General features: G+C 40.7%; 1 protein-coding gene across 4 annotated transcripts in view; it reads right to left on the bottom strand.

Annotated features, from left to right (window-relative positions):
• PIEZO2 (piezo type mechanosensitive ion channel component 2) overlaps positions 1 to 16,156 on the bottom strand; it is a gene marked incomplete at its 5' end in the record, with an annotated part of 352,743 nt that overhangs the window by 144,258 nt on the left and 192,329 nt on the right. For all 4 annotated transcript variants that reach the window (XM_079717696.1, XM_079717698.1, XM_079717697.1 and 1 more), the window contains one exon: positions 14,747 to 14,909. In XM_079717696.1, the coding sequence (XP_079573822.1) occupies positions 14,747 to 14,909 (163 nt within the window). The remainder of the gene's footprint in view (positions 1 to 14,746; positions 14,910 to 16,156) is intronic.

Raw genomic sequence — 16,156 nt, 5'->3', positions numbered from 1 at the left:
GCTAATTACAATCTTATCCTGGAAGGATTAGGTTTTTTTAAAGGAATTATAAATATAAACCATCACCTTAAGACAAAAGGAGCCGGTTTTAGATGCATGAAGCTTTGTTTGCATTCACCCCAGGCTGACAGGCTTCATCCTGAAAAGACCGCAGCTGTCTGCAGAGCCAGAAGGATCCTTAAGCCCAGATCAGACATGGAGTCAAGGCTTAGAGAGTAGAGCCTGGCTGCTCCATTTTCCCATTTTAAATGTACTTTCTTTTAAAAATTTTTTTATTGAATGAAAGATTCTTCAAATTCTATAGTGCTTTACAACTTTCAAAAGTTTCACACACATGATTTCATATAATTCCATAACAAGCCTTTCCCCCCACCCCTATATTGCCCCTCCCCGCTTCCCTCTCCCCACTGGTAACCACTAGTTCGTTCTCTATATGTGTTTGTCTGCTTCTTCTTGTTTTATTCACTAGTTTGTCATATGTTTTAGATTCCACATATAAATGATAACACACAGTACTTATCTTTCTCTGTCTAACTTATTTCACCTAGCATAATACCCTTCAAGTCCATCCATAGTACTGCAAACGGCATTATTTCATTCTTTTTATGGCTGAGTAGTATTCCATTGTGTATGTATGTATGTATATATATATATATATACCACATCTTCTTTATCCATTCATCTGTCAATGGGCATTTAGGTTGCTTCCATACCTTGGCTATTGTAAATAATGCTGCTATGAACATTGGGGTGTATGTATCTTTTTGAATTAGTGTTTTTGGTTTTTTCATATATATATATATATATATATATATATATATATACACATACACTTTCTCGATACACTTAGTTCAGATATTATATAATATTCACTGCTGGTGTCTCAAGCTCCATCTGTGCCCCAGCTCACTGGAGGAAGCCAGGCACAGGAGACGGGTACACAGCTCGGTAAGTGCTGTTTGCCCAGGTGGGTACAGACCACTTGGGACTTATGTTGGCTGTTGATGAAGCCAAGGCTACAGGATGCACCCCCTCCCCTACGTACATACACACACACACACCACACACATACGTACACACACCACATACACAATCCACATACACAACACACACATACATATACCCACACAATACACACACACGTACAGAGACACACAGAGACACAGAGACACAATACACACATAACACATGCATACATATACAAAGACAGAGATACACACATACACAGAGACACACACACGACACACATATACACACACAATACACATACAGAGACACACACAATACACATACATATACAAAGACACACAGAGACACACACATACCTACACACAACACAGACATACACATACACACCCAGGGATTTAATCCCAGGCAATTCAAGTTCATATACCCAAAATGAGTTTTGCATTCTACTGTATTCCATCACAGCACATTTGTACTTTTTCTGGAAGGAGAAAGAATGTTTCAGGTTTATGCATTAAGGTTTTTCTATCTGTTCAGAGCTCAGTATGTACCAGTGTCGCTAGTAAGAGATAGAGCCCCACACATGTAAACAAGTAAAAAAATTAACAACTAATTATCTCACAGCAATAAATGCTATTCTGAGAATTAAAATAGGGTGATGTGATTGCGAGTGTCAGGGCAGCTATTTTAGATTCTGAGGTCAGGGAGAGCCTCTCTGAGGAGGTGACATTGCAGCTGAGATCTGAATGTCACAGAGTCACCAGCCATGTGAAAATTCTAGGCCAGAGCCTTCCAGGCAGCGGGAAGGGCTGGCTGAGCCTCCATGGTGTGTCCCCAGACCCATTCCCTCCTCCCCTTCCTCCTCGTTGTCACCAGATACCCCTATGTCCCACCTCACGGAGACAAGAGGGCTGAGCCCCAGCCAGTGCATCAGCCCACCCCCTGCAGCCCACCTGTGGGCAGGTGCTCATGGCCCCTTCCTGGGACAGTGGATGAGCTGCAGGTGCTGGGGCACATGGGAGAAGTACAGCCCACCACCCTCCCCTGCCCCGCATCACCCACGTTTGGGAGTTTCAAAGTGAAAGTCTCCAAGAGTTGGCTGGATGCACGGCGGCACATCTCCGACACTTGAACCCGCTCTAACAGGACTCTGATAACCAACCACTCCACCCAATGAGGGGAACAACAGGATCTGTTTCGCAGGGTGACTCCAGTGGCTGCAGGGGGAGGGCAGGGGGACCCCAAAGCCAGGAGGCTGTTCTGATGGAGGAGGGGGCAGGGAATGGAGCTGAGGAGCGTTCGTGTCTTGGCCGAATGTCTTGGAGGTCGAGTCAGCAGAACTGATTGGTAAATTTCACGTGGAAGGAGGAGGGGTGGAGGAGAATCAGAGGTAGTTCCTGTGCTGTTGTTGTCTTTGCTGATGAGATCAGGACAACCAGGAGTGGAGCAGGTGGGGGAATCCAGTTCTGAGATAAAGGTGTCACAGGGGCAGCTAGTGTAGGATTCTACCTGAGGTTCACTGCCAAAGTCAGGTGTCTGATGAGGTGACCTGGAGAGAACACAGAGGTGCCCACCTGTCGGAGCTGCCACACCTGGGACCAGTCTGCCTCTCCAACCTTATCCTCATCTCTTGGCCCAGAAACATCACATGCAGGGAACCACATGGAGAACCCGGAATCCACAGGTTCTTTGCCTCGGGATGTGCTGTCCCCACCCCATGGGAGCCCTTGCCCAGTGTCCAAGGCCCCGGCTCCCAGGCCAACCTTCCTTCAGCTTCTCCATCTCCCAAAGCTGAGTTGCTGTGGGGACCAAGCTGAGTTGTTGTGTGTGCTATGGCACTCACAGCGCCTTCCACATGGGGCATCTGTTGCTTAATACCTCCCGCACAACAGGTGGGTGACACACTAAAAATCCCTCCCTGAGGAAGGAAGTCTGTCCAAAACCTTCAGTTCCCATACTTGAACAAGGAGACAGAGAGAGAGAACACAGGTAGAGGCGCCTGGTCCCAGTCAGAAACACACTCCTAACTTTCATAATAAATGACTTATTGCTCAGTTATGGAATTGCTGCGGATGTAGATTAAATCAAATAGAAATCTCTGGTCAAGAACCTTCGTGAGCTTAGACAAATGCACTTCCCTGACCTCTCTTGAGCGGGACTGGGGCCCCTGTGATTTATATAAACATACCAGCGTACTTGAGGTTTTCCAGCATTTTTGTACTGGAATCCCTGGGGCTTTCAGTTAAAAAACACTTTTTAAACCTGCCAAGCTGAGAGGGAGCCGAAAGTGAGCCCCTACTGCCCAGCCCAGTGCCAGAACTGCCATTAGCCACATCAGGCTGGCTTGGTAACAGGCTGGCTTTGTCCCCAAAACAATCCATATGTGCAGCGTAAACCCCGACACCCTGGAAGCACCTCAGCTCACCCTAGCATATTTACCAACGAACAGCCTTAGTTGCTGGAGTTGTAATCTGTCCCCATGCCAGAACCCAACTTGGTTCTGGCCTTGGAGCCAAGAAGGAGTAGTTGTAAATAAAGATTTATCCCCCTGGTTCCTGAGCTCTCTTAGTAATGAAAGACAAAGAGGCCCTTTATAGTTTAAAAAGCCAAATAAAATATTACATATCAGTGTTGCCCAGGTCAAAGTCTACAACTTATCTGAAGAATTGTAAGTGCTTTAATGCATCTTCTTTAAAAGCCCCTGACTTCGAAACACACCAAATGTACTAAGGTAGCATCTCATTTCACATGAGGATGCTCCAAGTGCTAGAGTCAACTGTGTGAGAGGCCATGGTTCCCTGAGCCTGGACAGGGCCTCCGAGTCTCACCCCACCACTGCGTCCCACCCTGCAGCCCCACCCCAGCAGTCACAGCGTTAGCTGTTATTCCCACTCAATTCTGGACCAGGAAGACACCATCAATTACTTTCAGTAGAAGCCAAACATCATGTTTCCTTATCCCCAAGCACTAAACGATTCAACCTGGGTTGGACTAAACCCCAAGAATCACCTGGGAATCTTTAGGAGGACAGATTACCAAGCTCCACCTCAAACTTCCTACATCAGAAATTCTGGAAGTGAATCCCAGGAATCTGTCTGATTAAAGAGCTGCACAAGGTGATTTGGAAGCAACCAGCCTGGAATCCATGCCCTTGCTGACATCTGCAACCTTGGACCAACTCATCCTACCTGAAAATACTGTGTTTGAGTCGTATGCTAGGCAGACTCCCTTACTTGGAAAATATATTGAAATAATTTATCTGTGGAATCTCTTTCTGATTTCAGCCAACCTTTAGATGTTAGACCAGAGATTCTCATGCCATGGAATCCATTTTCCTCTTCCTCTTGGGTAAAACCAAGCTATTAAAAACATTTCGATGGGAGGGTATCAGAATCACAGATAATGAGCCAAAAGATCCTGGAGTCAAAGGGAACATTTTTCTAAGATGTCAGAGTTGTTTAGTTAACAATTTATCACACAGAGTGGGTTCATCTCAACAGAAGAGCCCAAGGAAGGAACAGGCCATGATGTGAGTCATCGCAGAAGAGGAACAAGTCTCATCCATAGTGTCCTCGTGGACACAAGCAGCCAGGTAGAGCACGGGAGCCATGCTGGTGTGGGGTCACGTGTGTTACGTAAGCCTAACGTGACAGTGTCGCACAGACAAAGCCAATATTTTATTCTGTTTCCGCACTTGTTTTAGGAAGATTATTTTTCCAAACGTATAAGAGCAGTTAAATCGTTCCCTGTTCCATTTGGAAAAGTGAGTATAGAGATGTATGCTTTCAACCACCTCCTACAGAGTAATAAAAGTTTAATAAGGGACAGGCAAAGACACACTGAATTAGCAGGCAGTGACCCGCTGGGTGAGCCAGGACTGCAGGCCTGCGGAGCTTTAATAAAACCAGGTCTGGTACCACTATATGTTTGCCTGCCTCCCAGAGATTCTGACCAAATGGGTCTGGGATGGGCCCTGCACCTGGACCTTTACAAGTTCCCAGGTCAAAGGCAGTTTAAGGTGGTGGCGAAGGAGGAGCCTGAACTCACCTCCTTCCGTGGACACGACAAATATGCAGCTACACATGGATCAATTTCCCCTGAAAAGAACCTGAGAACTACCTGAACACCTGGTCCCCAACAGAGGATAGAAAGGGCCACACCCAGACAGGCAGGGGAGGCATGTGGTCTCACTCACACTAGAGCCAGTGAAATGACAGCAGTGTGACACGTACTGAGACTGTATGTAAAGGAGAGTCATTCATAAATCCAAAGGCATCAGCTGGAGGGGTGGGGGATGGTGGAAACACTCCCCAGAGACAGAGGTGCCATTGTGCTCCCCACTTAACCTGCTGGAGCAGGCAGGTGAGCTCGGACACAGGGTTGAGCAATTGTAGCACTACCCCGCTGACCTGCTGAAGCCGGAGAGCTCCAGTGGCTGAGGTGGCTGGGCATGAGTGGTCTTGGCATCCTCCCACCCCTGCCCTAAAGCTGACACACACACACAGACAGGGCACTCTCCTCTGCATTGCTGAAGCTGTGGGCACACAGTCAAGTCATTTTCCCACTGCCTTCCCAAAGCAAAGGACCAAGCCTGGTCCCCACACTCTCCAGCTGAAGCCAGCAGGAGCATACAGTCCAGATAGAGACACAACTGGGGCTGGAGACCCTGAGCTCCATGGCACTGGAGCAATTGGAAAGAGAGCTCTTGTCAGGCCACCATCCCCAGGGCACTGCACATATAGCAGGCAAACACAACCCCTGGCTTCCTTTGAAAAAGGCCCATTCATGGAACCTGGAGCCTCAGGTTTCTTTTGCACCTAGAGGCTAAGGAAGGGTTCCCAGGGAAGTAAGCAGGATGACAACATCCTCATACCCCCTTGGCCTCACTACAGCTCAATGAGACTTCCCAGGAAGGAGCTTGTGCCCTCCTCAAGAGTCCCGATATTTGCAACTGTTGCCCAGAGGACACATCCAGATCTCCACATCTGGAGAACAGCAGGGATTACAATTGTGGCCCCATAGGACTGTATATATCTGCATACTTTAGAAGCCGTTGCCTGAGAGACTGGCTTCCAATCAGCCTAAGTGCTAAATGAGAGTCCTCCCCTCAGAACACTGACAGGTCCTGACACACCCTCAACAACAGGGCCATATCAAGAACTACAAAGATTCGGGAGACCACCAAGAGCTAAGGCAGGGTTGAACAAGAAGGATCATCCCTACGCAAGGCCACACCTTCAAGACTGAGAGGCAGCAGTTTTGCCTACTACATAGAAATAGTCAGCAAAATGAAGAAATATGTTCCAAAAAAGGCAAGAGAAAACCTCAGAAAAAGACCTTAATGATATGGAGATAAGTAATCTACCTGATAAAGAACTGAAAGTAATGGTCATAAAGATGCTCTCTGACCTCAGGAGAAGAATGGATGAATACAGTGAGAACTTCAACAAAGAGCTGAATATATAAAAAAAAGAACCAATCTGTGCTGAAGAATACAATAACTGAAATGAAAAATACATGAGAAGGAATCAAAAGCAGATTCGATGACAGAGAAGAACAGATTGGCAATCTGGAAGACAGGGTAGTGGAAATCATCCAATCAGAAGAAAAAAAACTTTTTTAATGAGGATAGTCTAAGGGACATCTGGGACAACATCAAGTGTACTAACATTTACATTATAGGTGTCCCAGAAGGAGAGGAGAGAGAAAAAGGGGCAGAGAACTTATCTGAAGAAATAATGGCTGAAAACTTCCCAAACCTGGGAAAGGAAACAGACACCCATGTCTAGAAAGTGCACAGTCCCAAACAAGATGAACCCAACAAGATCCACACTAAGACACATTATAATCAAAATGTCAAAATTAAAGATAAAGAGAGAATTTTAAAAGCAGCAAGAGAGAAACAACTGGTTACATATAAAGGAACCCCTATAAGACTACCGGTGAATATTTCAGCAGAAACTTTGCAGACCAGAAGGGAGCAGCACGATACATTCAAAGGGCTGAAAATAAAAAACACAACCAAGATTACTCTATCCAGCAAGGTTATCACTCAGAAGTGAAGGAGACATAAAGAGTTTCTCAGACAAGCAAAAACGAAAGGAGTTCATCACTAAACCAACCTTACAAGGTATGTTAAGTGGTGATTTTCAACCTGAAAAGTAAAGGCCTTAACTAGAAATAAGAAAACATGTGAAAGAGAAAAGTCTCTCTGGTAAAGGCAAACATATAGTAAAGTTAGTGGATGAAACACTTCTAAAGCTATTATGAAGGTTAAAAGGCAAAAGTAGTAAAATCAACTGTAACTACAATAAGTATTTAAGGAATACACAAAATAAAAAGATGTAAAATATAACATAAAAAGCATAAAATGTGGAGAGGGGAGTAAAAATGTAGTGCTTTCAGAATGTATTCAAACCTAAGTGACTATCCACTTAAAATAGATTGTTTTATACAGATTGTTATATGTGAGCCTCATGGAAACAAAAACCCAAAACCTTTAAATAGATAGACAAAAAATAAAGGGAAAGGAATCCAAACATAACACTAAAGAAAATCATAAAACCACAAGTGAAGAGAACAAGAGAAGAAAGGAACAGAGGTTTACCAAAGGAAAAACAATTATGAGAAAACAACAAACAAAATGGCAGAACATACCTATCAATAATTATTTTAAATGTGAATGGTCTAAATTCTCCAATCAAAAGATACAGGGTGGCTGAATGGATATAAAAACAAGAGACTCACTTCAGATCTAAAGACATGCACTGGCAGAAAGTGAAGGGATAGAAAAAGATATTTCATGCAAATGGAAATTTTTTAAAAAGCTGGAGTAGCAATATTTAGATAAAATACACTTTAAAACAGAGACTGTAAAAAAGATGAAGAAGGGCATTACATAATGATAAAGGGATCAATACAACAAGAGGATATAACATTTGTAAACATGCACCCAACAAAGGATCATGTAAATTTATAAAGCAAATATTAACTGACATAAAGGAAGAAATGAACAGTAATATAGTAATAGTAGGGGACTTTAATACCTCATTTGCCTCAATGGATAGATCATCCAGACAGAAAATCAATGACACATTATGCCAGCTGGAAAATAGATATATGCAGAACATTCCATCCAAAACTGCAGAAAACATATTATTTTCAAGTGCACATGGAACTTTCCCCAGGATAGATCACATGCTAGATCAAAAAATAAGTCTTAATAGATTTAAGAAGACTGAAATCATATCAAGCATCTTTTCCAACCACAAAGGTAAGAAACTGGAAGTCAATTATGAGAAGAAAACTGGAAAAAACACAAAATGCATGGAGACTAAACAACATATTACTAAGCAATCACTGGGTCAATGAAGATATGAAGAGGAGATTAAAAAAAATACCTGAGACAAATGAAAATGAAAACAATTTTCCAAAATCGGTGGGACACAACAAAAGCCGTTCTAAAAGGGAAGTTCATAGTGATACAGGACTACCCTGGGAAACAAGAAAAATCTCAATTAAACAAATTAACCTCACACCTGAAGAAACTAAAAAGAGAAGAACAAAAAAAACCCAAAGTTAGTAGAATGAAGAAAATAATAAAGATCAGAATGGAAATAAATGAAATAGAATCTAAAAAACAATAGAAACAATCAGTGAAACCAAGAGCTGGTTCTTTGACAAGATAAAGACAAGTACTAAATCTTTAGCCAGTCTCATCAAGAAAAAAAGAGAGCGGGCCTAAATAAATAAAATCATAAATGAAAGAGGAGATGTTACCACAGAAATACAAAAGATCATAAGAGACCACTATGAACAATTACATGCCAACAAATTGGACAACTTAGAAGAAATGGATAAATTCTTAGAAACACATAACGTTCCAAAACTGAATCATGAAGAAACAGACAATCTAAAAAGACCAAATAATAGTAATGAAACTGATTAGTAATTAAAAATCTTCCAACAAACAAAAGTCCAGGACCAAAGAGCTTCACAGAGGAAATCTATCAAACATTTGAAGAAGAGTTAATACCTATGTTTCTCAAACTATTCCAAAACATTGATGATGAGTGAATGCTTCCAATCTCATTTTACAAGGCCAGCATTACTCTGATACCAAAACCAGACAAAGAGGCCACAAGAAAAAATTAGAGGCCAATATCTCCAATGAACATAGATGCAAAAATATTCAATAAAATATTAGCAAACCAAATCCAACAATACAGTAAAAGGATTACACACCATGATCAAGTAAGTTTTATTCCAGAAATGCAAGGATGGTTCAACATCCACAGATCAATCAACAAAGAATAAAAATCATATGATCATCTCAATAGATACAGAAAAAGCACTCAACACAACTCAACGTCTGTTTACAGTGAAAACTCTCAACAAAGTGGGTATAGAGGGAACATACCTCAACATAACAAAAGCCACATATGACAAACCCACAGCTAGCATCATACTCAACAGTGAAAAGCTGAAAGCTTTTCCTCTAAGATCAGGAACAGGATAAGGATGCCCACTCTCATCACTTTTTTTACACACAGTGTTGAAAGTCCTAGCCACAGCAATTAGGCAAGAAGAAAATAAAAGACATCCAAATTAAAAAGAAGTAAAACTGGCACTATTCACCCATGGCATGATACTATATATAGAAAACCCTAAAGACTCCACCAAAAAACTATCAGTACTAATAAACAAATTAAGCAAAGTTTCAGTATACGAAATTAATATACAGAAATTGGTTGCATTTCTATACACTAATAAAAAACTATGAGAAAGAGAAATTAAGAAAGCAATCCCATTTACAACTGCATCAAAAAGAATAAAATACCTAGGAATAAATTTAACCAAGGAGGTTAAAGACTTGTACTCTGAAAACTATAAGACACTGATGAAAGAAATTGAAGATGACACAAATAAATGGAAAGATATACTGTGCTCAAGGGTTGGAAGTATTAGTATTGTTAAAATGTCCATACTACCCAGAGCAATATACAGATTCAATGCAATCCCTACCAAGTAGCAATGGCATTTTTTACAGAACTAGAACAAAGAATCCTAAAACTTTTATGGAACCACGAAAGACCCCAAATAGCCAAAATAATCTTGAGAAAGAACAAAGCCAGAGGTATCATGCTCCCTGATTTCAAACTATATTATAAAGCTAGAGAAATCAAAACAGTATGGTACTGGCACAAAAACATACACATAGATCAATGGAACACAATAGAGAGCCCAGAAATAAACCCACCCATTTATGGTCAATTAATCTATGACAAGGGAGACAAGAATATACAATGGAGAAAAGACAGTCTCTTCAATAAGTGGTGTTGAGAAAACTGGACAGTTACATGCAAAAGAATGAAACTGGACTACTCTCACACAATATGCAAAAATAAATTCAAAATGAGTTAAAGACTCATCCCACCCTAGACCTGGCACAGTGCTCCAAGCAGAGATCAGGCTCCGTAAAAAAGTTCTGATTGGAGTTAGGAAGAGACATATGGATGGGAGGATGGGAAAGGAAAGTGGTGGATTCCAGGGTAGGTACGGCACTGTTCAACCTTTTGACATTTTAATAATAAAGACATGCATTTTCTTTGCATCTTAATTCATCACAAGTAATTATTTGGGTCCTGAACCTTTCAGGACACTTTTGGCAACAGGAAGGGTCTGTGAGCCCTTAGAACTGTGGCTTTTGTCATCACTCCCTGAATTCTTCATTTCTAGAGGGAGCACAGCAGTCAGAAGAGCAAAATTTAGCTGGTTCTCATAAAAGAAAACAGGTGGTTCAGGGTCAGTAATAATCTCTGTAATCAAAGACAAACAGAGATGGATGACCGTGTCTTTGTGCTTGAAAGCCAGGATCTAGAAAATGTAAAGCAAGTGACTCTGGACTAGATGTCAGGTGGGAACTGAGCAGATGCCTAATTAAAAGGTGACAATAAAGAGATTGATTTCTTCCATTCTTTGTTTCTTGCTCTTAAAAAAATAGTAACTTGAGCTTCAAAGTTGAAGCTTGACGTGCAGCCCAGCTGGCCGTTTTCTGTGCCAGATGTTACAGTAGACTAATGAATGTTAGGTATTAGAAAGGAGGGTGCAGATTTGAGGCTCCGAAGGAATTTCCAAATAACATTATCGGGACCTAAATGTTACATCACTGAATTTTTAATGGATGGGCAATGATTTATACTGGAATATTCTTTATATCCTTCATGTTTGATTTGTCAGACTATTTAGAAGATGCCTCTTGAAGCAGGCTAAGTTGAGACTAAAATTCCTATTTGAATAAAGAGTTAATTTATCATAAATTTAATTCAATAGTATATTAAACTATTATCTGTTTCAAAAAAATAAGGCCTGAAATCTCGTTAAATAGCTAGAAAGACCTAGAAGTATATAAACAACACAGATGCTATCAGCTTCGTAAAATTACTGATGTAATTGGTGTTTTATTGCACAGATAACCTTTCTACACAATTTAATTTTCATAACACAATTCATTTTTTTAAAGGCTTAAGAATCAGAATCTTTTTCCCAGTTATGATTTGTTGATCTGCTTCTGAATTAAAATGAACGAATAAACAAGACCACAGATACGTCAGCTGGAAAAGAACCTTTTATGGCACTTGGGGAGTTGTTTCTTGACTGAGGTCTGCTCTCTGTAAAATTCAAGAACAGGGGCAAAGCCTCCCACCCATGCCCCCTGGGGGTTTTAGGGGGACTCCTTGGGTTTTTGATGCCCTTTAAAACAGCAAGCTTGAGCCTCATTAACAAGTCCATGAAGATTAGGGAAGACTCCTGAGCCTTCTCCAGGGATTAGTTGCTACTTTGAAACCATGCTAGATTTGAAAAGGAATTCTCCCAGGCACCAGAGGATTGATTAATCTGCCATTTCTCCACTGAGATAAATGAAAGAAGAAGTAATGCCAGCAAACACTATCCTTTCAAAGGATCCTTGGGACTTCCCTGGTGGCGCAGTGAAGAATCCGCCTGATAATGCAGGGGACACGGGTTTGATCCCTGGTCTGGGAAGATCCCACATGCCGCAGAGCAACTAAGCCCATGTGCTGCAACTACTGAGCCTGCAGTCTAGAGCCCGCAAGCCACAACTACTGAGCCCATGTGCCACAACTACTGAAACCCACGTGCCCTAAGAGCCCTTGCTCTGCAACAAGAAGCCAACGCAATGAGAAACCGGCACACCACAACAAAGAGTAGCCCCCATTGGCCGCAACTAGAGAAAGCCCGTGCACAGCAACAAAGACCCAAAGCAGCCAAAAAAAAAAAAAAGCCAGGAATTAAAACAAAAAAATTCAAAGGATCCTCAAAAACCAAGCAATCTAGAACACAAACGCCAAGATTTACAAGTAGCAGGAAGTATGCTAGGGATTTCAAAATATAACAAATTCTCTTGCTTATTTCTCCTGGCCATGTATTTCTATTCTTTTCAGACTCTAGCTAGATGGTTCCCCGGTAAGATGTATTTCCTCCTGGATTCATCTCAGAAGATTCACTCTAACCTGCTCCCCTGGGCTGTCTGGGGGCTGGCATGTACTAAGAGAATGGAACTTACTATCTAAATTAGACCCAAACAAATTTAACCGAGAGGGAAATGAACCTCATAATAATGATATTTAGTATTTTCAAAGCCCCAATAAATAATGTTTATAGAGTATCTACCCCTCTTTTCCTTATTGTTAAATAATGTCATCAATAATATATAGGGCACAGATATTTAAACAACTTTCAAATGGGAGAGAGGTACTATAAGCCTGTGTTGGAGAACCGAGGGGAATCAGGAAGGAAACATGATTTTAGAATTAGTCAATGATATCGTGTCTCTTCTTCACCAGATGTGTGATCTTGACCTTAACCTAACATCCCTTATCTTCCGTAGGTCAGTGTAGGTTTTCCTAGTTTTATGGCAAAAGAGAGTTTGAATTTGGAGACAGAAGTCCTTTTTATAGGAAGCTTTGTAATTCAGTCATGGTTGTCTGTTACTAAAGGCACAGAGGGGATTCTTTTACCAAGTGGGATGGCCTCAAACACACCCTCCAACTTAGCTTTCTTTCATTCTACGAGACCCTGAATTTGAAATTTTTGAGATTGTTCTACTGCCTCTCAAACTGGAGAAGAGCAGAGGGAGAGTGGGTGCCCTTTATTATTAAGTCCTCACAACAATCTGTGCTTTGCAGAAAAAGAGAATAAACAATTTTCCCAACATCACACAGCCACCTTAGGCGGCTTCCAAGTCCGACTTTAGAGTCCACTCAATTCCCAGTAAATATCCTTTATACTCCATCTATCATATGAGGATAACTGAAAATCAACCTCGCTTTATAAATAATAATAATGAAAAACCCTAAGTCTGGAGAGCTTGAGTTAATGGATTTATTTTCACTGAACCTGGAAAATTTGGGGTAATTATTTAAGCCAACTGATTTTCAAAACTGTAAATATTATAAAATAAATTTCAAATGTAAAAATGGAGATTAAAAATTTAAATTGTCGTATAATTATAAAGCCAACCAGAAGAAAAAGCACCTTCATAGTTTTATCTATTTTCAGGACACCAAAAAGTGTTGTGTAGTTTGCAAACTTGAGTGCAAGAGATGGGTAGTTATTACCTTGCTATAATTAATTTTTACACCATGTACCTTTTTTAACATTTGTCTTAAAAATAGTAGAATACGGATATGCAATGTGATTGTATATCTTTTACCCATAAGGATTTTAGGCAATAACATCATTTCTAGTCTGCAGAGGTTAACTGAATCATATTCACTCTTTCTTCATTGTTGTATTTCTGATAAGTATACAAGGTAAAGTGCTGCTTATTTGTGAAGCATGTACATCATCTGCTGTAACTGAGAATTTTCTTCCTTTGATGGCTTCGTGGTTATCATTCTCAATATAAGTAATTTCAAGTAACTTCAGTTTTATAGGTTTAATTTCTTGCCAAAGCTTATGAATGAAATATTTGGTACTTGTGTCTTGTGTCAAATGTCCAAAGGTACTCTTTTAAGGAACTTTTTTCACTGTAAATTTCATCCTTCAATTACCAAATCAATTACTTTTTAAGTCAATGTCACCTAGACTCACATAACAAAGTGCAGTTATTAGAACAAACAGGTCAGGGACAGAGTGACAGCTGTCTCACGTGCTCCCATTCACCATGGAATGAAATCTGACGTGTCCCCTGGTCCAGCTAAAAACATAGCTAAAAATTCACATACATTTTACTCATTCTTACACTTTTCCAAATGCATATATTTTTTCTCTGGAGGGCTTTAAAAATACCTCGATGGAAGCATGTGGAGTTAACACACTGACTCAGGACAGCAAGGTGCACAGACTGGAAGCCTCCTTCAAGGTAGAATTAATTTTTTTCTCCTACAACTACCAGGTGTTACTTCTCTAAGAGCATTGCAGTAACGAAGGTATATAGACCATAGGCTATGATACAAATTTGAAAGGTTCCCCATCTGAGTTAAGGGCAGATGACAGTGAAGAGACACAGGGTCAAGCCCAGGCCCTTAGGGGATGACGCCTCTCGCAGGGTGGCCCTCATGGTCTCCGAACTTGTCTCCTCGTGGCCCAGGCATGAGTGAGAATGCCCACACATGAGGACCACATGAGGGTGTGCCAAGTAACCACCCAGCACGGGAGGGCATGAAGCACAGTGCATATCTCACTATTACACTGTCACAACCTACCAAGGTTAAGGCCCCAGGAATCAAAGAAGGAAGAGGCACAAAGTCAGATTTACCGATTCTTCATTCTCAAACTCCAGGTTATACTGCGTTGCTTCTTCAGTCACTGGTTTCTGAACGATGTTCCTACAGACCAGCCAGATGGTCAGACTGGCTATGAACATGCCGACGTCAGGCACAAACACTCGGATCCCGTTGCCAGCATCAGCTCCCTTTAAGCTATGGAGGGGAAAAGAGCGGGGCAGGGGAAGAAATTTAGTTGTTTTTATGTTGCTATGGTTAAACCATCTTAAAGTATGTTTAAATCTTCTTAATGATTTAAAATAAAGAAGGCTCAGTTTCTGCCCAGAAGGTACCAGAAAGCTTTTCACCAACCCAGGTCTTATGTAATCTACTAAGATTCAGGAAGCTTCCAGGGAGTTTTAGAAATAGTATAAAGAACCCTAAACCAATTCTCACTCCTAAAACGTGCTAATGAACTAACTTGTTATTAAATAAACCATGTGTCCAGTACAGAGACAGGTGTTTGCAATCTAGCTGGAGCAGTTAAATACTAGATGGACACAAGCAGCTACGAGATATTGGGCCTTGGAAGTAAATCAAAGTTAGAAGGAAAAACAGAGAAGATGTTAAAGCAATCCTTGAATAGGAGCTCTTCATGATTTTGAATACTGAGTTGATTTCGTTTTCCACCTGTTCCAAGAAAGATCGTTAACAGAGAACTCAGAAGATTCGGTTCCAGTGTCAGTAGAACCTGACAGCTGCCTTTCACTGGAGGCCTTCCCCACATCCCGCGTGCTTCCTCTGCCCCAAAGAGATAACACTGTTTGATTTCTGTATCTCACTGGACTCAGATGAAAGTGACCCAATGTGTATCAGAGATAAAACTTGTTTAGGGACAGGAAGCAGAAGATAGGGAATTATGCATGTAAAGATACATAGTTTTCCATATACATTTCATGTGATGAAATACATACTGTAGTCATTTACATTGGATATGTGATATACTGGTAAAAACATAATAAATAGCAAGACCCCATCACCTAGAAATAACCATGTTAACATTTTAGTAAACTAAAACATCATATGATATCGCTTATATGTGGACTCTAAAAACATGATACAAATAAACTTATTTACAAAACAGAAACAGACTCACAGACATTGAAAACAAACTTGCGGTTACCAAAGGGGAAAGGCAGAGAAGGGATAGATTAGGAATTTGGGATTAACATACACACACTACTGTACATAAAATAGATAAGCAACAAGGACCTACTGTATAGCACAGGGAACTGTACTCAATATTTTGTAATAACCTATAATGGAAAAGAATCTAAAAAAGAATATATATGTATACATATATATATGTATATATAACTGAATCACTTTGCTGTATACCTGAAACTAACACAACATTGTAAATCGACTATATTTCAATAAAATTTTTAAAAATTAGTAATAAT

The sequence above is a fragment of the Hyperoodon ampullatus genome, assembly GCF_949752795.1.
Source record: "Hyperoodon ampullatus genome assembly, chromosome: 13".
Classification (NCBI taxonomy): Eukaryota; Metazoa; Chordata; class Mammalia; order Artiodactyla; family Ziphiidae; genus Hyperoodon; species Hyperoodon ampullatus.
Note: the sequence above shows the minus strand (reverse complement) of the source record. Positions and strands in the feature narration are given on the sequence as shown.